We start from the raw sequence: 22,422 nt of genomic DNA on the forward strand, positions 1-22,422 counted from the left end.
TGGACTTTGTAAAGTTTGTACAGCGTAAATGTCCAGCCACATTTATGGAAACTGCCTTATTAATAAAATACATGTGGAGACAAGACTAAAAGTGGACATTTTTAATTCATATTATAATCCAGTGTAGTAGTATTAGTGTAAATCATTTATAGTTACAGAATTAATGTACGATTAGTAATAACAGTTTACTTTATATTAATTTGACCACAATAAGTTTAATGATAGTATTTTGTTGTAACATGTTGTATATTAGGCATTTGTGAATATTAAAATAAATATCCCGATATTATTTAGAGCATACAGATGATGATGTAAACAAATAAAAATGTAGTCATGTTTTTAATGTTAACAAATATATATAGATAGTTAAATAATACTGATAAAAAACACATAAATACTTTTTTAATGAGGCTTTAAGTTTAATAGCATCAAAAATGTAACAAAAACAATAAAAATGTGACAATAATATACTATAAATGACGCAAAGAGTTTACATTTCTCTGATTGGTTCCCTTTGGTCCCGTGACTTGCTCTAGGCAAATCAGAGCTCAGAACCATCTCCGGTTTCATGTGTCACGTTTTCCCCCTGATTTTTCTGAGCGGGAACGAGAATGTGGCGTTAAAACACGCGTTTACTGACAAAAGTGCATGAAAGTGAGCACGCTTTAGGTGAGTATAACGCGAGAGAAGCTTTACACAACTTTACAAAGCCTCAATTTCAACATTTCACCGGGATTTTACCTCAAAGTGACGTGTGCTAACGTAAAGCACGTCAAAACTGGAGAAAAGTGATGCTAGTTTTTCACAACAAATGCATTAAACGTTTGGCAGATTGAGACAAAAACACTCTGAAAGTATTATTTTCGTGTGCCAAATTGTGTTAAAAGTTGGCTTAAGCTTAACAACGTAATTTTGGTGGATGAAGTTATTCGATATTGTTGTCACGTGTGTTGACTTGGCATGTTATGATGAACATACATGAAACACACGTATACTTCCGGCCGTGTAGTTCTTGGACATGAACCGCTTCCGTGTCGTTAATATGTGTTTGTTTGTAGTAGTTTATGTATAAAAGACGTCATGACAGCAGGTACAGGGTTCATAGATCAGGAATATTTACACCAAAAACGGCTTAAACATGAGCATATTTTGACAAGACGCAACAAAAAACAAGACATAAACACTCAGTGTTTCCCATTTATGACAACAATATTCTAAATATGATAATAATAATAACAACCCGGGACATAACAAATCTAACAGAATCTCACGTTGTTGCTCTTTGCATTGTCATAGACATAAAAACCCCCCAGCTTAAATAGGAAAGTAATTTAGATGAAAAGCCGAGTACTGTAGTACAGTAAACAGTTTAGAGTTTCTACTTCAGACCGTGTTCTAATGTCCCGGTTTAGTCCCGTTTTAGTCCTGTTTTAGTACTGTCTTAGTCCTGGTTTTGCCCTGGTTTAGTCCAGGTTTAGCCCCGGTTTAGCCCCGGTTTAGTCCTGTTTTAGCCCTGGTTTAGTACAAAAACGGCTTAAATAGGAAATTAATTCATGTGAAAATCTGAGTACTGAAGTAAACAGTTTAGAGTTTCTTCTCCAGACCTTGTTCTAATGACAAATATTTACAGTGAATTTACTGACAAAATTATAATATTAATTTGATCCTTCCAGAGTTATTTGTGTTCTTTTGAGTAATATTATAATGAAGTAACAGGATGACACGCTGCAGTCTCCTCCTCCCATTGTGGGCGGTTCATCCACATTTAAATGGTGAACATTGTTTTGAAGATGCAAAGTCGGTCGGGACAGAGCCTGGCATATGTGCTGCGTCTTAACCACTCCACCACCGTGTTCATGAACATACATGCACCACCTGGGAATCCATCATAATACTGAGAACAATACAAATAATGCCTAATATTTGTCCCTTTAACCTGTGAGATCAGCTTTGAAGTACTTTGTTTGTTTGTTGTTTGTTTGTTTTCCTCACTACTAAATAATAACGTCTCATTTGACTTTCTCAGCCATGGCGTCTCCGGTGGAGTACACCATCGGAGGAGTGAAGATCCACTTCCCCTGTAAAGCGTATCCTTCTCAACTCGCCATGATGAATTCTGTGAGTACATACACAAATACTGTACTTATACGGGTGAGAGCTCCCCCTGCAGCTCACGTGTGGAAATACACTGTCAAAAAACAGACTTTCTCTTTCTTTGTCGTAATAAAATTGTCCAATTACTTAAAAAACTTTTAACGTTGGTAAATATGGAAAAGAAGCACCAAGGTTTCTCAGGAGAGTTTTCCTCAAAGTGATGTTGGGTGGTTTTCTGCTCCGAGACAGCAGGGGGCGACGACAGACACTTACAAAGACGTTTAATGAGGCAAAAATGTGACTTAGTTCTGCTTTAAGGTCATGAAACTGTCAAAATTAAGCTCGTCATGATAATATTTTGATGAAAATCCAGAGAAAGTACGATATCAAAAGGCAAAAAAAGAGGAGTCCCTTGTCCCCAGAGGAGTCCCTTGTCCCCAGAGGAGTCCCTTGTCCCCAGAGGCTTTAGAGTTCACGCTCACTGTAGCATGACGTTTGAAGCTTGTATGTAAATGACTTCTGTTGACGTATTTGTCGTGTTTCTCGTGGTCAGATCGCGCGTGGACTGAACAACGGTCAGAACTGTCTCCTGGAGAGTCCGACCGGGAGCGGGAAGAGTCTGGCCCTGCTCTGCTCCACCCTGGCCTGGCAGCACGCCCAGTTATGTAAGTCTAAAGCACCATCTCTAAGGTCTAAAAGCACCAGCCAGGTGACCTGTCCCGTGACCTGTCCTTGTGACCCGTCCCTGTGATCCGTCCCTGTGATCCGTCCCTGTGACATGTGACCCGTCCTTGTGACCCGTCCCCGTGACCCGTCCCCGTGACCCGTCCTAGTGACCCGTCCCCGTGACCCGTCCTAGTGACCCATCCCTGTGACCCGTCCCCGGTTTTGTTTCCACAGTGAAATTTCAGGAGTCACTTCAGTCTAAGGACGAGAAGAGCCAAAGTGAGACGAGCGGAGGAGACGTGAAGAAGTCTCAGACGTCCTGTAAGTGCCGGTGCCACCGTCAAACCCCTCCCCAGGCTCCGCCTCCTGTCGTCGACCTGACCCAGTCTCCAGTAAAAGACGCTGCGCCACACGAAAATGGCAAAGGTGAGCACGGGGGGCGTGGCAGGGATCCGGAGGGGGCTTGGCAGGGATCCGGAGGGAGCGTGGCAGTGATCGGGAAGGGGCGTGGCAGGGACCCGGAGGGGGCGTGACAGGGATCCGCAGGGGGCGTGGCAGGGATCTGCAGGGGGCGTGGCAGGGATCTGCAGGGGGCGTGACAGGGATCTGCAGGGGGCATGGCAGGGATCTGCAGGGGGCGTGGTATGGATCGAGAGGGGGAGTGGCAGGGATCATGTGGGGGCGTGGCAAGGATCTCCAGGGGGCGTGGCATGGATCCGGAGTGGGCGTTGCAGGGATTTTCACAGGCTTTAGCATCAGAACGTGCTAAATGTCACTTTTAAATGTCCTGTTTGAGTTTCAATTGTCAAAACATGAACATATGGACAAAAGGGAAAAATATCACTTTATATACAACACATTTTAAAAATATTACATTAGAGCAGTTTTTCACGCTAAGTACCACCCATTTGGCCTTCAGAGGACCACCAGATCCAAACCAGGTCTAACGGGACTGTTCCAGGTCCAAAAGGACTTTCCTCTGATTGAAGTAGTTCTGGCTCAACAAAGGACAAAATCATGATCAAAACAAACTCAAAATAAATGAAACACTTGCCACATGTGGTTTTGGAGCAGAGTTCTGACTTCTTTAAACGTCCGTCTTGTTTATGTCGAGGAAATCGATTTTGAAAGTTCTTTGTTTTCTTACAAGACGAAACACAATTGAATCAAAAAACATAATTCAATATGAGGGAATAAAAAAAATATTTTTTAAACAACCAAACACACAAGTCTGCTCATATTTAGACCATATTTAGATCATATTTAAATGCTATAATGTCCTCTATAATGACAACTCGGTGTCCTTCCATTGTCCCTGTGTCTCGCTGTAGTTTCCACCTCCACAAACACAACTTGAGGCTGTGATGGACATTATGAAACGTTTAACCCTTTTTGAAGCTCAGTTGTATTCTTTGTATTATTTGTATGGGTAATTCCTTCCAGCGTCCGCTCTTGAGGACTCGCGGCAGGACAAACGCTCCATTGCGTCGCGTTTGTCCAATAAACTGCAGACGTCCCTCCAGAGCCACGACGCGCCCAACGACGACGACTTTCAGCCCGACCGCAAGCGCATCAGAGCGGCCGAAGTCCAGGTGAGGTTGGTGGAGCGGGTGTGGTCAGAGCGGTGGAGCGGGTGTGGTCGGAGCGGGTGTGGTCAGAGCGGTGGAGCGGGTGTGGTCAGAGCGGTGGAGCGGCAGTGGTCAGAGCGGCGAAGCGGTGTGGTCAGAGCGGCGAAGCGGGTGTGGTCAGAGCGGCGAAGCGGTGTGGTCAGAGCGGTGGAGCGGCAGTGGTCAGAGCGGCGGAGCGGTGTGGTCAGAGCGGCGAAGCGGGTGTGGTCAGAGCGGCGGAGCGGGTGTGGTCAGAGCGGCGGAGCGGGTGTGGTCGGAGCGGGTGTGGTCAGAGCGGTGGAGCGGGTGTGGTCAGAGCGGTGGAGCGGCAGTGGTCAGAGCGGCGAAGCGGTGTGGTCAGAGCGGCGAAGCGGGTGTGGTCAGAGCGGCGAAGCGGTGTGGTCAGAGCGGCGAAGCGGGTGTGGTCAGAGCGGCGAAGCGGTGTGGTCAGAGCGGCGAAGCGGTGTGGTCAGAGCGGCGGAGCGGGTGTGGTCGGAGCGGCGGAGCGGGTGTGGTCGGAGCGGCGGAGCGGGTGTGGTCGGAGCGGCGGAGCGGGTGTGGTCGGAGCGGTGGAGTGGTGGTGTGGTCGGAGCGGTGGAGTGGTGGAGCGGGTGTGGTCGGAGCGGTGGAGTGGTGGAGCGGGTGTGGTCGGAGCGGTGGAGCGGGTGTGGTCAGAGCGGGTGTGGTCAGAGCGGGTGTGGTCAGAGCGGGTGTGGTCAGAGCGGTGGAGTGGTGGAGCGGGTGTGGTCGGAGCGGTGGAGCGGGTGTGGTCAGAGCGGGTGTGGTCAGAGCGGGTGTGGTCAGAGCGGGTGTGGTCAGAGCGGTGGAGCGGGTGTGGTTGGAGCGGGTGTGGTCAGAGCGGGTGTGGTCAGAGCAGCGTCATTTGGGGGAAATTATTACGATTACGGTAGATTTGTGTTTCGATCGTGGGATTAAAAGGTCATTTAAAGGTCATTTCAAGGTCTCTTGTGTTCTATAGAAATAATCGTTTGACGGCACTAAAATAATCGTCCGTTGCTGCCCTAATTAAATATTTGAAATACAATGTTTGTTGGTTTGTTGTGGGTTTAAAGGTGCACTTTGTAACTTTTTATGGTTTTATTGCCATTGTCAATGATCAAAAGTCACAAAAGAGGACCTTGCTTTGGTGTTAAGGCGCAGCATATAATAATAAAGAAGAAGAAGAATAGCAAAATGTGTCAAATAAGGCATCCATAAATAAAATAAAATGCTAATAAAATAAATAAATACTTGTTGCTTATGTCATTAAACTTCTCCGTCTTGCATTTATTCCATTATTGGTGGAAAAACAAACAGTCACATCGTGCACCTTAAATTCATGCTAGATTTAATTTTACACATCTTTTCAACTAAAACTTAATGATAATGTGACAAAACCATGAAAGTAATGATGTGTTAAACGGGTTAAAATGTTTAGTTTGCACATTGGACACAGTTTAAAGTCGTGTCTGTGTTTTTAGAGTCGTAAAAAGCCGCGGCTGGAGAAGGGAGTGATTTTCCTGGACGACGAGCCGGAGTCTGAGAGCCGCACGTCGCCCCGACACGAGGACGAGTCTCCGGAGCAGAGTCCAGGGAGCGGTCGCCTTCCTCCGGCCGGCGTGAGTACCACGGCGTTCGGGTCGGGCTCATTTTTACAAACGAACCAGAACGTCAAACGAAAAGGCCAAAACTGTCATTATTACAGTGTATTTCTGTAGCACTTTTCCACCTTAAAGGCACTCAAAGGCCAGCAGGGACGGCCACATGACCAAGACAAACAAATATATAGTTTATTATATGTTATGTGTATATTTTTTGAGTTTGACAAATATTTTAATGAAGTAAAAAGAACACAATTTACCAAAACGGGACATTTTAACTATGCATCATTTTCCTCGTCAAAACTGAAGGAAATGGGGTTACTCTCATCAGACACAATTGTTTACACCACATTTCGATCATGAGAGAACTCCAGAAATCAGATCATGCTCAGATTTTTGATGTGACAGGAAAAGGAACGAACAATGAGGACGTGAGTATTATTGAGTTATTATTTGTCCAACCACCGGATGGCGATGTTCTCCACCAAATCCACCACTTGGAGAGAAGAGTCTTTGACATGAATCTAAACTTTGTATCTTTATATCTGCAAAACAACAATTTACTCGTCTTAGATATTTGCAAAGTTTTAAAACCTTTGCAAATATATAAGACGATTAAATTGTTTCATGAGTTTCAACTTCCTGTTTATAGGTGGCATTTTGAGTCAACATTCAAAAGATATATTTAGTTTTTATTACGTTTGTACAGAAGCAGTTGTTGATGTCCAGTTCTTTAAACTCGAGTTTTTCAAGTTTAAACTCCAAAAATGGGGCTAAATTTTAAATTCTACATTAATTTTCACTAAAATCTAGTTGATTCAAATACTAAACTGACTTAATTAATATCTTCTCTGTGAATTATTTTGTGTCTAATGTGTCAACAAAATGAAGCAATAAATCTAAACTTGGCCCTGTCCGTTTTTCAGATTAATATTTTAATAATCGATGATGTTTTTTATTCTGTTGCAGTTCTATTGGGCTAGTATTGAAATATACTTGTGGTCTCTATGAATCACAAAGGATTCAAGATTATTTTAAGATGCATCAATTTATCATGATACAGAAGAAAAGTATAATTTAAATAATGTATATCTCATTTTGTATGAGACTCTGAAGCGTCTCCAGGGAAGATTTAAAGACAAAAAAATTATAATTCTGACATTTTTATAAGAACATTGTCATTTTATTATTATTTTTTCATAATTTTTTTTAGAGAAGTAACAATTTTCTAACAAAATGAAGTATTTTTTTTTGTTCAAATTGAAAAGAAATGTGAAGCAAAAAGTAAACCTGAACGTAAAGTGCTTTTTTATCTCGCCGTTTACGTCAAATTAATCCTTCTAAAACTACTGTGTTAAGAGGAAAGAACATTTAGACTGTTTTTTAATTGTTAATAATCATGAAATCACGTTTACGCTCACAATAATTCCTCTGACATATGAACTCATGACATCCCTCGTCTCATACATGTTTTTTTACATTTGAAGTGTATTTAATTGGGTTTTGTTGAAAGACGGCTTTATCCCGCTTTCCTCTGGCTCTGTAACTCCATCTCGCCCGCGGTGTCGCGTGTCCAACGCCGATCCGTATAATCTGATCTGAGGTCAGCCACCGAGCTGTTAGACCCCTTGCCCCTTCACACCAACGCTGACCAGTCCATTCAATCCAACACTGACTAGTCCATTCAATCCACCGCTGATCAGTCCACTCCAACAAGAAAACATGTTTGATCCGGCACAATTCGCCCCAATAAAGCCACCACTGACCAGTCCACTCAAAGCACCACTGACCAGTCCACTCAAAGCACCACTGACCAGTCCACTCAAAGCACCACTGACCAGTCCACTCAAAGCACTACTGACCAGTCCACTCAAAGCACCACTGACCAGTCCACTCAAAGCACCACTGACCAGTCCACTCAAAGCACTACTGACCAGTCCACTCAAAGCACCACTGACCAGTCCACTCAAAGCACCACTGACCAGTCCACTCAAAGCACCACTGACCAGTCCACTCAAAGCACCACTGACCAGTCCACTCAAAGCACCACTGACCAGTCCACTCAAAGCACCACTGACCAGTCCACTCAAAGCACTACTGACCATTCCACTCATGTGACTTTGTGGTTCTTCTCTGGGATGAACACATTTACCACTCTTCATCTGTCAAAACAAAGTTACCCTCGTTTTCCCATTTGTTTTTAATATCTCGTATTTTCTGGACTATAAAGGAATATCTTATCTCTTAAGTCGCACTTTTTTTCATAGTTTTTGCCTGGGTGCGACTTATACTCCAGAGCGACTTATGTGTGATATTATTCGTTATTTTCACACTGGCAACCACAAGAGGGCGCTCTAGGCTCTGAACGACACAGAATCTGCACTTCCTCTTCCTCTGGAGTTTGTGGAGTTGTTTAGAAGTGACACAGAGGAAGAAGAATTCAGTGGATTTAGTGATTTGGGGTAAAACTGATACTTTGGTAAACATGTTAGCATGTTCTTTATGCTATAGTTATCTGAATAACTGTTCATATCTTATCTTATCTTATCTTATATGTTACGTTAACATACCAGACACTTACCACAGTTCTGTCTGAGCCTCATGTAGCTGAAGGTGTTAGTGTTAGCATATGTACACCGCGTCATGTAGCTAAAGGTGTTAGCGTTAGCATAGGTCATGTAGCTGAAGGTGTTAGCGTTAGCATACGTACACCTATTCACCATGTTCTCTCATCTGTTATTATTTTAAACTGCATTTCAAGATTAAATGTCTGTTCTTGGTCTTTAACCCAAAAATGAGACTTATACTCCAGTGCGACTTATAGTCCAGAAAATAAGATATTCCTTTATTGTCCCACATGGGGAAATTTCATTGGTGCAACGCAGGTAGATACAGAGGTAGATACAGAAGAACAGATCACCTACAGGAAGTATGAAAAACACCCTCAGCAGAAGATCTCCTATAAATAAACAAAAACTCCCATAGACAAATAAACAAATAAATACATAAATACCATTGCATGTGATCCCGACAGTAATTGCACATGAATATGTGTCACGACAGCACATAGATTGCACATGAATTTCACAGTAATTGCACATGAATTCCAACAGCAATTGCACACATGACAGAACCGCACATCAGCACTAGGTTAGGTCAGTATTGCGAGTGTTCAGTACTAACAGTTTTTGTTATAAAGTCTGACAGCAGCAGGAAGGAAAGACCTACGGAACCTTTCCTTCACACATCGAGGGTGGATCAGTCTCTCATTGAAGCTGCTCTCCAGAGCGGACAGAGTGTCCTGCAGGGGGCGACACTCATGGTCCAGCATAGATGTGAATCTAGCCAGGACCCTCCTGTCCCCCACCTCCTGCACCGAGTCCAGAGCACAGCCCAGGACGGAGCTGGACTTCTTGATGACTCTGTCCAGCCTCTTCCTCTCCCTCTCTGTGATGCTGCTGCTCCAGCAAGGCCACACCTACAGGAGCTGATGCCACCACAGAGTCGTAGAAGGTCTTCAGGAGTGGCCCTGTCATTCCAAAAGACCTGAGTCTCCTCAGGAGGTAGAGCCGACTCTGGCTCTTCCTGTACAGTGCGTCTGTGTTATGAGTCCAGTCCAGTTTGTGGTTCAGATGAACACCCAGGTACTTGTATGAGTCCACTCTCTCAATGTCCCGTCCTTGGATGTTCACTGGTGAGGGGGCAGTGGGGTGGCGTCTGCGGAAATCCACCATCTCCTTGGTCTTCCCCGCGTTGATGAGGAGGTGGTTCCGCTGACACCAGTCCACAAAGTCCTGCGCCAGTCCTCTGTATTCCGCGTCATCGTCGTCCGTGATGAGTCCGATGATGGCAGAGTCGTCATGTCTGAAGTACTGAAATACTGTATTTAGTAGCTTAGCTGTCCAGATTAGTAATGCATTCATACGATTTATTATTCCCCTTCATTCCCGTGCTCTGACATGTCACTGCTCCTCAAAATAAAGCTAAACGTGACAAAAACAGCCAGATAAAATAAAGTTCTTTCACACGTAGGTCAATAAGTGTCACGATTATTATTATTATTTTAGGTCCGTACGATTATATTGCGTCCCGAATAATATGTATTATCAATTTAACCGGTTCATCTCGACGTCACGTGGGTTTTTAACATTTGCTCCTGGACTTTACGTGACTAAAAACAAAACTGGGATGGCGTGTGGCCCCGGCCCCGCTCTGCCGCCGCGAGCCAGTGGAAAAAAAAGAAAGCGGCGGGAGAAAGTTTGGCGAGTGTTTTTTGGGTGTCGCGTTTCGTCCCGTCTCCATGACCCGCTGCTTTTGTCCCGAGCGCCGCTGAGTGACGTCTTCAATGGGCCCCTTTTGAAGAGCGCTGCAGTTTTAATTAAGAGGGTTTTTCGGGCGCGGGCTAGTGATCTGTGAAAGCCACGGGGATAAATATTGCATGGGGTTCAGCCACTGGTGACCGCGCCTCGGGACCAGCAGCTGCCCGCGCCTGCACTGCAAAAAAAAAACAACTTTAAATATCCACGGTAAAGTAAATGGACTTGGATTAATCCGGTCGTGATTCTTGGTCGGGTTAAAAGGAGGCGTGGCAGAAATATCTCTTGTGTATATGACCCAAACTGCACTCACGACCGGAGGGCTTAAGACCAAACTAACCATCTGTACAGTAAAGTGCAAGGAAACAACAACAAAAACGACAACAAAAACAACAAAAAAGCAGATTAAACTCATGATTCACTCCCAAATCTTCAGCAAGCTCATTCCATGTTTTCTCCTTTTTGCTGTGAATAATAATAAGGAATTAAATGAATAATAATAATAATAATCAAAATAATAACAGAAAAAAAATAATACGTCCTAACAAATAAAATATGAATCATCATCATCATCATCATCATCATCATCATCATCATCATCATCATCATCATCAATAAATAATAAATCCTCGTCCAAACCAAAAACACCGCTTATCAACTGATAAATCAACTAAAGCACCAAAGCTTTATTAATCACCATAAATGGCACAGAGCTGACAAAACTCTCATTATTCAAACATAACAAATGAATTGAAACAAACGAATAATAAATTGTTTTTTTGTAAATATTGTGGCAGTGAAATCTGTAAATCTGTGACCTGTTAGCGTGACATCACTAGCTGTGTTCTCTCACTTTTTGTTTCCTAATTTAGAATGACTTCAGACATCTAAATACATAAATTAAAAGCAATTATTTACATGGCCCTTCATTGTCGCTTGCGGTTTTAACTGGCTCTGATGGTGACACACGTGAGCCGCTGGCGTTTGCCCAAAAGTTATTGTCATATTTCATCTTATTCCTCCAAATGCACACAAAAAACTCATGGGATAACTTTTCCGGACGTCCCCAGGTAAAACTAAACCCGTCCGAACAGGGTTTAAAACTAAAAAGAATTAGTACTAAAAATAACTAAATCTTGACTCAAACAAATTTTAGACAAACTAAAACTAAACTAAATTGAAATGGCTGGTCTATGATTGGTCTGTTTTGTATAGTGTTGGCAGAGCAGGCGTCGCTGTCCCCTTTAGCCCCGCCTCACCTGTGCAGCCGTGTGGTCTTATCGCACAGACTCCAGTGTTGGGTGTCATGTTTGCGGCCGCATTGAAGGTTATTGCGGCGGATTCCTGTGGAGCTCCGTGCACCCGTGACCCCCCCCGGACCGGCCCCCGAGTGTGAGGTTTCTGTCTGGGAGCCGCCGCAGAATGGACCTGTGAGCGCTCGTAACACTGGACTCCTCTGTCACACCTGCACGGCACCTGCAGAATCAGGCTGTGGTAGAGGCGCTGGAGGCGCAGGTTCCACCGCACGATTCAACACAACGTTCTGAACATGATTATATTTCAATTATGGACATTCATAAGTCGACCACTGGACAACTCGACTGGTCCCGTGTGATGTGAAGGACTCTGGAGCCAGTCTCATGTATTTTCCCTATAGCCGTTAGCATTAGCCTGCAAAACATGCATGCTATGAACAATCTACAGCAGGGCTATTCAACATAAAGCCCGGGGGCCAAATCAGGCCCTCCAAGCAATTTAATCCGGCCCACAACACATCGTCCAGGTATTAAAACAATATTAATAAAATCTGCTGGTTTCATTCTGGAACTAGTTCTAATCTTGTTTAGACCTGGTTTGGTCTTGGTTTACTCACAGTTTAATTCCGCTTTAGACCGGTTTTGATTCTGGGTTAGTCCTGGTTCAGGCCTGGTAATAGTCTTGCCCTTTTTTAATCTGGTTCAGAACTGGAAGGCAATGTTGAGGACGTATTTTATATGTTACGCTTTTAGTGCTTTATTTGAGATAAAACTGTCCCCTGAGCTAAAGGCTAACTGATTTAAAAGTTGAGATTTCTGATCTTATACTGACTACTCAACATCCTCTTTTACTGTTGAACAGATAAATAAAAGTTTTCTAGACAAGCAAAGTGGTCGAGGGAATGGATTTGGTGACGTTAAAAATGCCGGTTGAACACGAGCAGGAGGTAATTCCAGAACTGTAGCAACCAGACCATAAATACGGCCCAAATCCACATCAACGGCACAACACTTAGAGTGTACAGCTGAAAACCATGTCGTTTATCATGCGTAAATCATCTCCGGATCACGATTACGACAATCCAAATACTCCAATTACTATTATTTTAATAGTCGCTGCCCTTTGAAACTAAACCTTTTTGAGCTCCAAACAATGAACATAGTAATCATTGTGGCCCAAATACAGAAAACTCACCTTTTTTAAAAGCAAAGAATTGGCTTTTTGTAAAATGTTTGCGCTGCAGAAGGACGTTTATTCAATCTTGACTTCTTTTTTTTTTTTTTTTTACACCATTGGTAAACTTAATTCCCCTTCATTCCTCTTGCTTATCGGGCCCATCTACATTCTTTTGTGAAGGGTGTCTGCAACGCGACGCTCGGCCAGACCCTCTGCTATCGCTGTAAAACGATCCCACGTTGTCAGCTGTTTCCTGCCTCTGCTTTTCGACAAGGCCCTGCATTTATTTGCCCTGTGCCCCCTTCTCTCTCCCCCTCGTTACCCTCCCGTCCCCGTCCCGTCCCCCCCGTCCCCTCTCTCCTCTTCACCTGACCTGAATAAGTGATCATTATTTGGCCCGCACCGTTCAAAGTGGCAGCAGCAGGTAAGGCGATCGCGGCGCAGAGGGGATGGGTAACCCGAGACCCCCGCGCGCCGAGGCCTCGGAGCCGTGTGATGCGCGACGGGGACACGCCTCCTTCTGTCCCGGGGCGCGTTCCGTCAGTGGCCGCCCGGCGATACTGCAACCCCGGCCCAGAAACGTACTTATTCACCAATGAACCGGAGGGAAAGCATTGGCAAAGTGGTCCGCGGAGCACGTCACAAATTAAAAGCGACAGAGCGTTTGACCTACCTCCAACGAAACCAGTTCACACAGTTTTAGTTTAGTTTGAAAACCAATATCGAGGTGTCCTTTTTTAATCTTTCAGTTGGCGAGAATCACGTCTTTGGTCCGCTCCTTTTACTGATGTCCTTAGTTTCGTTGAGTTTTGCACAAAGGCCTTTTATTTTCTGCTGGCATCGCCCGGCCAACTCCTTTACCTCCCCGATTACGCTACGGACCCTCTAGTTTTGCCTGAATTGATTTGTCACCCCCGTGTATTGATTAGTTCACAAATTACTTCCTCCTTCCGCTGACATTTCTCTCCACTTTTTCTGTTGTTACTGTGTTCATCAGCGACACAAAGGAATACATGCGTTCGCAGATCCGGGAACTTGTACAGTAGCAACCGAGTCCGCCATGTTGAAAGGGGCACAATCGCACATCTACGACATACGATATCCAGGATATATGAGGCCAAAATGCCAAAAACCTGTGTTCTGTTAGGACATTGCTCTGTTGTCGGACCAAGGAATGATAACTTTGTCCTGTACCTTAGTTTGCCGTTATCATCTAAAGAATCAAAGTATTCGTTGCTCGTTATGCCGTAGAAAAGGATGCAGTCGTGGTGCTTGTTAGTATATCGCGTGCCCCTTTTAAAATGGCGTATGACGTCACCGCAAACGCATGTATTGTCGGCAAACGCTACTAGTTGTACAACGTTGAAACCAAAAACTTTTTACAGTTATGCCCTTATTTTAAGACTTGTGCATTAATAAAAGTGTTTACTAAAGCGTTTAAACCTGCATGCACGAGCTTTGTGGGATAAGAGAAATCTAGAAGAGTGACGAGAGGGAGAAATCTAGAAGAGTGACGAGAGGGAGAAATCTGGAGGAGTGGAGGGAGAAATCTGGAGGAGTGGAGAGAGAAATCTGGAGGAGTGGAGAGAGAAATGTAAAGAAGGAGAAAAAGATTTAAAAAAAGGGACTGAACTCAGCTCTTGTGTTCTTCTTCTTTGGTGTTTTATGGCAGTTGGTATCCAAGTGTTACATTACCTTTAGATCTTTATCCTTTAGACTTTTATCCTTTAGACCTTATCCTTTAGACCTTATCCTTTAGAACCTTATCCTTTAGAACCTTATCCTTTAGACTTTTATCCTTTAGACTTTTATCCTTTAGACTTTTATCCTTTAGACTTTTATCCTTTAGACCTTTAGACTTTTATCCTTTGGACTTTTATCCTTTGGACTTTTATCCTTTAGACTTTTATCCTTTAGACTTTTATCCTTTGACTTTTATCCTTTGACTTTTATCCTTTGACTTTTATCCTTTGACTTTTATCCTTTGACTTTTATCCTTTGACTTTTATCCTTTGACTTTTATCCTTTGACTTTTATCCTTTGACTTTTATCCTTTAGACCTTTAGACTTTTATCCTTTAGACTTTTATCCTTTAGACCTTTATCCTTTAGACCTTTAGACCTTTAGACCTTTAACCTTTAGACCTTTATCCTTTAGACCTTTATCCTTTAGACTTTTATCCTTTAGACTTTTATCCTTTAGACCTTTATCCTTTAGACCTTTATCCTTTAGACCTTTATCCTTTAGACTTTTATCCTTTAGACTTTTATCCTTTAGACCTTTATCCTTTAGACTTTATCCTTTAGACCTTTAGACCTTTATCCTTTAGACCTTTATCCTTTAGACTTTATCCTTTAGACCTTTAGACTTTTATCCTTTAGACCTTTATCCTTTAGACTCCATTCTTCAGTTCAAAGCCTACGAGCTCTTATGATAGGGAAAGGGCCGGGTTGGCCTTGTGGTTTCGGAATAATGGGCGGGAGTTCAATCTGCGGAACGTTCTGGCGATCCAGTCACAGGGTTTGTGTCAGGCTGTGGTTGCTTACTTATGTAGCACAGGGCTGGGTAAACGTTTATAGAGGTGGGGGGTGTTGGAGACTGAGCCGAGGATGAGGAGCAAGAGGATGTTCTAACGCGCTTGGACTTCATGGGCCTAGAAACGCCAAAGTGATGGAAGAAGGACTTCTAAAGGATAAAACGACAAAGACGTCCCATGACCTCATGGGCTTTGTAAAACAACAAAGACGTCCCATGATCTCATGGGCTTTGTACTTCCAAAGCACCGAACGTCAGAGAGGGAGAGGAAGGTGAAGAAGAGTCTCCCTGGAATAAGGCCGGTTGGTCTCTGACACAACAACTATTCACTAGTCACAAAAACACATCATGACCTCATGGGCTTTGTAACGCCAAAGCGATGGGAGGAGTACTTTTACGGACTACGACAGAGTCTGAGGACTACGAAACGTCTGAGGAATAAAGTCTGGCGGTAATGCAACACTCGGATGCCAACCGCCATAAAACAACAACAACAACACTTGAGATCCTCCTCCTCCTCGGAACTCCACCACCACCGCCGCACCACCACCGCCCGCACCACCACCGCCGCACCACCACCGCCGCACCACCACCGCCGCACCACCACCGCCGCACCACCACCGCACCACCGCCGCACTACCACCGCCCGCACCACCACCGCCGCACCACCACCGCCCGCACCACCGCACCACCGCCGCACTACCATCGCCCGCACCACTACCACCGCCCGCACCACCACCGCCGCACCACCACCGCCGCACCACCACCGCCCGCACCACCGCACCACCGCCGCACCACCACCGCCCGCACCACCACCGCCCGCACCACCACCACCGCCGCACCACCACCGCCGCACCACCACCGCCGCACCACCACCGCCTGCACCACCGCCGCACTACCACCGCCCGCACCACCACCACCGCCGCACCACCACCGCCGCACCACCACCGCCGCACCACCACCGCACTACCACCGCCCGCACCACCACCACCGCCCGCACCACCACCACCGCCCGCACCACCGCCGCACCGCCCGCACCACCGCCCGCACCACCACCGCCCGCGCCACCACCGCCGCACCACCACCGCCGCACCACCACCGCCGCACCACCACTGCCTGCACCACCGCCGCACCACCACCGCCGCACCACCACCGCCGCACCACCACTGCCTGCACCACCGCCGCACCACCACCGCCCGCACCACCACCACCGCCGCACCACCACCGCCGCACCACCACCGCCGCACCACCACCGCACTACCACCGCCCGCACCACCACCACCGCCCGCACCACCACCACCGCCCGCACCACCGCCGCACCGCCCGCACCACCCGCACCACCGCCCGCACCACCACCGCCCGCGCCACCACCGCCGCACCACCACCGCCGCACCACCACCGCCGCACCACCACCGCCGCACCACCACTGCCTGCACCACCACCACCGCCCGCACCACCACCACCGCCGCACCACCACCGCCCGCACCACCGCACCACCGCCGCACTACCACCGCCCGCACCACCACCACCGCCCGCACCACCGCACCACCGCCGCACCGCCCGCGCCACCACCGCCCGCGCCACCACCGCCCGCGCCACCACCGCCCGCGCCACCACCGCCCGCGCCACCACCGAGGAGCGTGCAGACCCTGAACTGGGACACGGCTTTAGAGTGGTAGAATATTGGTGATCAGTGACATCATCGGTGACATCATCATCATGGTGCGACTTCATCATCACATCAACTGTACATATGACGACCATGCAGCAACAACAACTACAAAGAAGAAGAAGAAGAACTACAGGAGGTGGAGTCGTGCAGGGTCGGGGGACGGGAAGAAGAAGCGTAAAAAAGCAACATCGCAATGGCTTAAGTTGACATCGCATCTGTGATATCAGACAAAGCCGTTTTAGCCGGAAATATATTATTACTTGGCAAGGCAAATTCATTTGTAGAGCACAATGTGTACGGACGGCCATTTTAAGTGCTTCACACAATGGGAGAACATGCATTAAAATCAGTTTAGGGCATGTTTGAGTGCCGGCCGTTGAACAGTTTTTGTTGTGAGATCAAGAATACATCCTCTACAAATGAATGTTGGGAAATTTACTCGTAAAAGGACTGAGCTCGCCAAGGAGAGGAACGTGTGGAGATGTCTGGACGACCACAACCTCCAGATGATTGAAGATCTGAGGCAAAAAAATGAACTGCTCGAAAAACGACTTCTTCAAGAAAAGGACCTAAATAGTCGGGTCATTGAAGAGTTAAGACAACATGTGTTACTTGAAAACAACCAAAGAAATAAACTCCTTCAGGAAAAGGAGCAATATAAAGTGAGGGTAGAAAAATTTAGAAAACTTTTAACAGCAGAAGAGACGTTCACGCAGAAGCTCCGTCAAACCAACGATGATTTGACGGGGAAGCTGATGGTGGCTCGGATAACGTACACGCAGCTGTCACAAACCTTTGAGAAGAAACGCAATCATTATCTAACGTTAGCCAACAAGTTAAAGACTACGGAGGCTGAGCTGCTTCAAAAAACTGACCGCTTGACAGAAGAGGCAAAGTGGGGAAGAAACTATGAATTACAACTAATTCAGGAAAAGGACCTAAATAGTCGGGTCATTGAAGAGTTAATGTACATAAACGCCGAAAAACGGGAACTCCTTCTAGAACGGGAACGAAGTCGATGGATTATAGAAAACTTGGGACAACATTTAATGGAAGAACAGACTTGCAAACAGCAGCTCCATCAAACCAATGATTATTTGAAGGGCGTTCTGATGGTGGCACAGACCAACTTCACACAGCTTTTACAGACGTTGGAGATATTGACCAACAGCTTAAAAAACACAGAGGAGCTGTTTCGACAGACGGGCACGAAACTCATATTGGCAAATATAAAAATCGGGAATCTTGAAACGAAACGTCAGCAGGTTATGACGAAAAAGACTAAACTCCCTGAGGAAAATGTAAAAAACGAGAGTCTTCACGATGAGAAATGGACAAAAGTAATGAGGGAAATAACCAGACTGATGAGAAAGCTGAGCATAGGACGCGAAAAGATGGACGTCGTGGAACAAGGTGACCATAAACTCGAAGGCAAATTACAGGAGAAAACGGCCAAAACTGAGGTGGACGGCCAGCAACGAAAAGAGGAGGCGGAAGGTCCAAAGGCACAGGAGAAAAACGAAAGAGTGAGAAGGCATCAAACGGAGGAGAGCAGCAGAAATGAGGAGCACTTGAACACAAAAGTGGAGAGGGTGAAAGACAAGACTGAGTCGCAACTCAACTTGACGCAGTTTAACTCGAGCGGTGAGGACGATAACAAGAGGAGAAATGAAACGAAGCCGACGGGTGACACTACGGAATTGCAGATGGCGAAGGAAGAGGTGTTGAAAAGCATTGTGGAAATGGAAGCTTTCGATCACAATTTGAAGCATAAAAGGGAGAATGATCAAAACAAGGTGCCGAGGAAGAGGCTGAGAGTGTTTTAGAAGCACTTGAACACAAAACTGGAGAGCGAGTAAGAGCTCTAATCTGACGTCTTTCAACTCAAACGACCTTGTGCACAATAATACGGACGACGAAAAGAGTAGAAAGGAAAAGAAGCTGACAGATAAAATGCTCAATTGGACATTAAAAAGGAAGTAAATTGGTGTAATCCCTCATTCGTCCAGGAGTGTTCCATGGCATCAAAAGCTTCAGTTGTATCATCTGGATGTTTCCACACTCATCCAAAAGTCATTCTCAATCTGACTGAAGCTGTTTCTATAATTAAATCGACTTGTTATCAAGAAGGAAGAGAAATAGGCAAACTGCAACTGCCGCTTCAACACAAATGACCCATCCACCACTGACACCCGACCAGCCCTGAGGTCAGACCTGGTCATGTCCTGGATCTAACCTGAACACTGCCAAAAGGACGGTCTACATTAGTTTTATTGTAAAAGGTCCTTTTTTCAGTGAATATGTAATGGATAGATGTATTTCTCATGATTTCCTGTTGCCCTGCATTAGTACGGTAAATATTCAATCCAACGGAAAGCATCTGGAGCGCCTGGGCCCCGCCGCCGCTGCCACCAGCATCAGCACCAGCACCACCTAGCTTTAATGCTATAGAAAGACTGCGTTTGGTCTGCAGCTGTTCTGCAGCTGTTCTGCAGCTGGACTGCGGCTGGTCTGCAGCTGTTCTGCAGCTGGACTGCAGCTGGACTGCGGCTGTTCTGCAGCTGGACTAAGGCTGGTCTGCAGCTGTTCTGCAGCTGGACTGCAGCTGGACTGCAGCTGGACTGCAGCTGGACTGCAGCTGTTCTGCAGCTGGACTGCAGCTGTTCTGCAGCTGGACTGCAGCTGTTCTGCAGCTGGACTGCAGCTGTTCTGCAGCTGGACTGCAGCTGTTCTGCAGCTGGACTGCGGCTGGTCTGCAGCTGGACTGCGGCTGGTCTGCGGCTGGTCTGCGGCTGGACTGCGGCTGGTCTGCGGCTGGACTGCAGCTGGACTGCAGCTGGTCTGCATGTGGTGTGAGCCTGGGGTGAAGAACCTCACAATGTACTGACCACTTATGTGATTTTAATAATTCCCAACACAGAGCCCTATATTACAAAACATGGTTTGCGTTTAATGTCATATTTGTATTAACATAAACAATTTAAATAATTTGTTTGTTTTTATTTCTCAAGATTGCTGTTCCTTTAACAAAAACAAAAAAGATTCACATACACATACTCCCACACTTCTTTTGTCAAGAGAGTGTTGGCGGGAGAATGATTAAATATGTGCATTTTATTGATCAGGATCCAAAAATGTTTAATTGCTATTGTCGTTAAGAAGATTGACAAACTTACGGGCGAGGTGCGAATGGACTTGATGATAGCCGTGTAGAACTGCACCACCATTTGCAGGAAGTACATCCTCTGCCACGCCCGACCGATGATGAGCTGATGGTCGTGGCTGATGGAGTCGAGGAAGTCGGGTTGACCTTTCCTGGTTTATGACCAGCTTTACCAAATCAAACTTTCTGAATGATTAAAGTTTATGAGTTTATTTACAAAAACGGCCAGATTAAAACGGTACATTACATTTGGTCTATTTTTTGACTATATTGAATGAAAAATACTTGCTTCTAAAATGGGCTCTTGTGATTATATTGTGTCATGATTATTGATTAACCCGAATAATCTTGACATCCCTGATCGAAACTGATTGATTTAATTTAATATTTTTTGTCTTTTGCAGGTGAACGAGGCGTGCCGTGAATGTACCTGTAACTCGGTTGAAGAGGCGTCGATCAAAAGACCTAAGATCCCCAAGATCTTCTTTGGGACGCGGACTCACAAGCAGATCACGCAGATCACGCACGAGCTGAAGCGGACGCAGTACTCTTCTGTGCCCATGACCATCCTCTCCAGCCGCGACCACTCGTGCGTGCACCCCGAGGTGGCACCGCACGCCAACCGCAACGAGCGCTGCAAGGACCTGCGCGAGGGCAAGGACGTGAGTGCCACGCAAAGAATCAAAACCATGTCCCTTCAAATGATTGTTTTCTGTGTTTAACGAGATAGATTTTCAAAACAACAGTCATTTGTGCCAGGGCTGCAACAATTGATAATGGCTAGTGTTTTTTCATTAATTTTATGTAATTAATTTAGTTTATTTATACGGGGAAAACCCAATGAGAAGTTATTTTTCATGAGTCCCTGTTAAAACACAACATAAACAAACACAGGACACTAAAACACAAATAAAACATTCAATAAAATGAACCAATGCATAAAACACATTAACACAGTTTTGATGGAGTGAAAATCCTCTAGCACAAAGAATCACATCATCTGCAAACAAGTGGATGTTACTGTGTTTTTTATATTATATCCAATTGAGTTTATATACATTATAAATAACAGTGGTCCAAGGACAGAGCCTTGAGGAACTCATTTTATTAAGGTCAGAAAATTCAGATTGAAAGCATCAGCAGAAACTGAGCTCTATTTGTGAGGAAATCTGAAAACTACTTTTTAGAATTTGTATTGAACCCAAAAACATCTAGACGATCCAAGAGAACACAATGATCCACTGACTCAAAGGCCTTTGAAAAATCAACACAAACAGCACATTCTTCATGATTGTCCAATGCAAATGCAATATCATATTATCTTGTGAAAGTACTTTAATTAAACTCGTAAAGCTAAGATCGTCATGTCAGACCTCAGTTTGAGCTTCTGCCTCTGGGAGGCGCTACAGAGTTCCATTGGCAACATGAGGACAAAAAGTCTGTTCAGAAACTCTTTAGTCCTCTGTGCTGTGGACCTCCAAATGCATTGGGATTGAGCATACGTGAGCTACAGAGATGAACAGATTTTTTTATAATCCATCTCTTGTTTTACTGCTTCTATTTATGTCTTATGTTGTTTTAAGTGATATGAGCCTAAGATGAAGTTCTACTTCTGTAGAAATAAAGCTATATTCTCTGTAGAGCCCAGAATGACAGCCCTGTCCCTGCCAGGCCAGGGCTGTCCACAGTGGTACATTTGCATGCCTCAGCTCTGTGGTTCACGGTGTGGCCCATAATAATACATGTCCATTGAGGTTGTGCTTGAATAATAGTAACAACAACAAAACCGTGTGTGTACATTAACGGCCAATATTATGCAAAGAAGGAATCTGGAAAAGCACCTGGAGTAACACTGACTCTCATGAGACTGTGGAGCCAGATTTCCTATTGATTTCACTGTACTTTATCATGAAAGGTAAATCATCAAATGAGCTTGATCATTTCTATGATCGACTACAGCCTAGAACTCAGTAAATTATAACAATCAGGATTTTAACAATATTCATTTTAGTTTCTTTAGACTTTAGAACATTGTGTTGTCATCAGAAACCCAGCAATTTAAACCTCTATTTTGTCAAAAACTTATTTTAAAAGTCTCTTGCACAGTCGAAATAAATGTTTGACTTGTGGAACACTTAAATAATCGTTAGTCGCAGCCCTCCTAATCGCACCACAATAGTTTCCGTGCGATGCTTTGTCTGTAGAATAGAAACGTGCCCTTGTCCCCTGCCCTCGTCATGTTCCCCGTGAGATTATTTGTAGCGCGAGAGGCGGCTCTAGGGCTGGGCCTCTCCACGGCGACTGTCTTTGGGAGAAGGTGATACTGTATTCTTCA

General features: G+C 45.2%; 1 protein-coding gene across 1 annotated transcript in view; it reads left to right on the top strand.

Annotated features, from left to right (window-relative positions):
- Positions 1 to 2,028: 2,028 nt before the first annotated feature.
- The window catches only part of brip1 (BRCA1 interacting helicase 1), a 67,487-nt gene continuing 47,093 nt past the window's right edge, over positions 2,029 to 22,422 (top strand). Inside the window, exons 1-6 of the mRNA XM_072457123.1 lie at positions 2,029 to 2,118; positions 2,648 to 2,759; positions 2,995 to 3,186; positions 4,204 to 4,352; positions 5,849 to 5,986; positions 20,492 to 20,749. Of these exons, the coding sequence (XP_072313224.1) occupies positions 2,029 to 2,118; positions 2,648 to 2,759; positions 2,995 to 3,186; positions 4,204 to 4,352; positions 5,849 to 5,986; positions 20,492 to 20,749 (939 nt within the window). The remainder of the gene's footprint in view (positions 2,119 to 2,647; positions 2,760 to 2,994; positions 3,187 to 4,203; positions 4,353 to 5,848; positions 5,987 to 20,491; positions 20,750 to 22,422) is intronic.

This window comes from Eucyclogobius newberryi, unplaced genomic scaffold, assembly GCF_026437365.1.
Source record: "Eucyclogobius newberryi isolate DKJ021-1_F unplaced genomic scaffold, fEucNew1.0.hap1 SCAF_10, whole genome shotgun sequence".
Taxonomy (NCBI): Eukaryota; Metazoa; Chordata; class Actinopteri; order Gobiiformes; family Gobiidae; genus Eucyclogobius; species Eucyclogobius newberryi.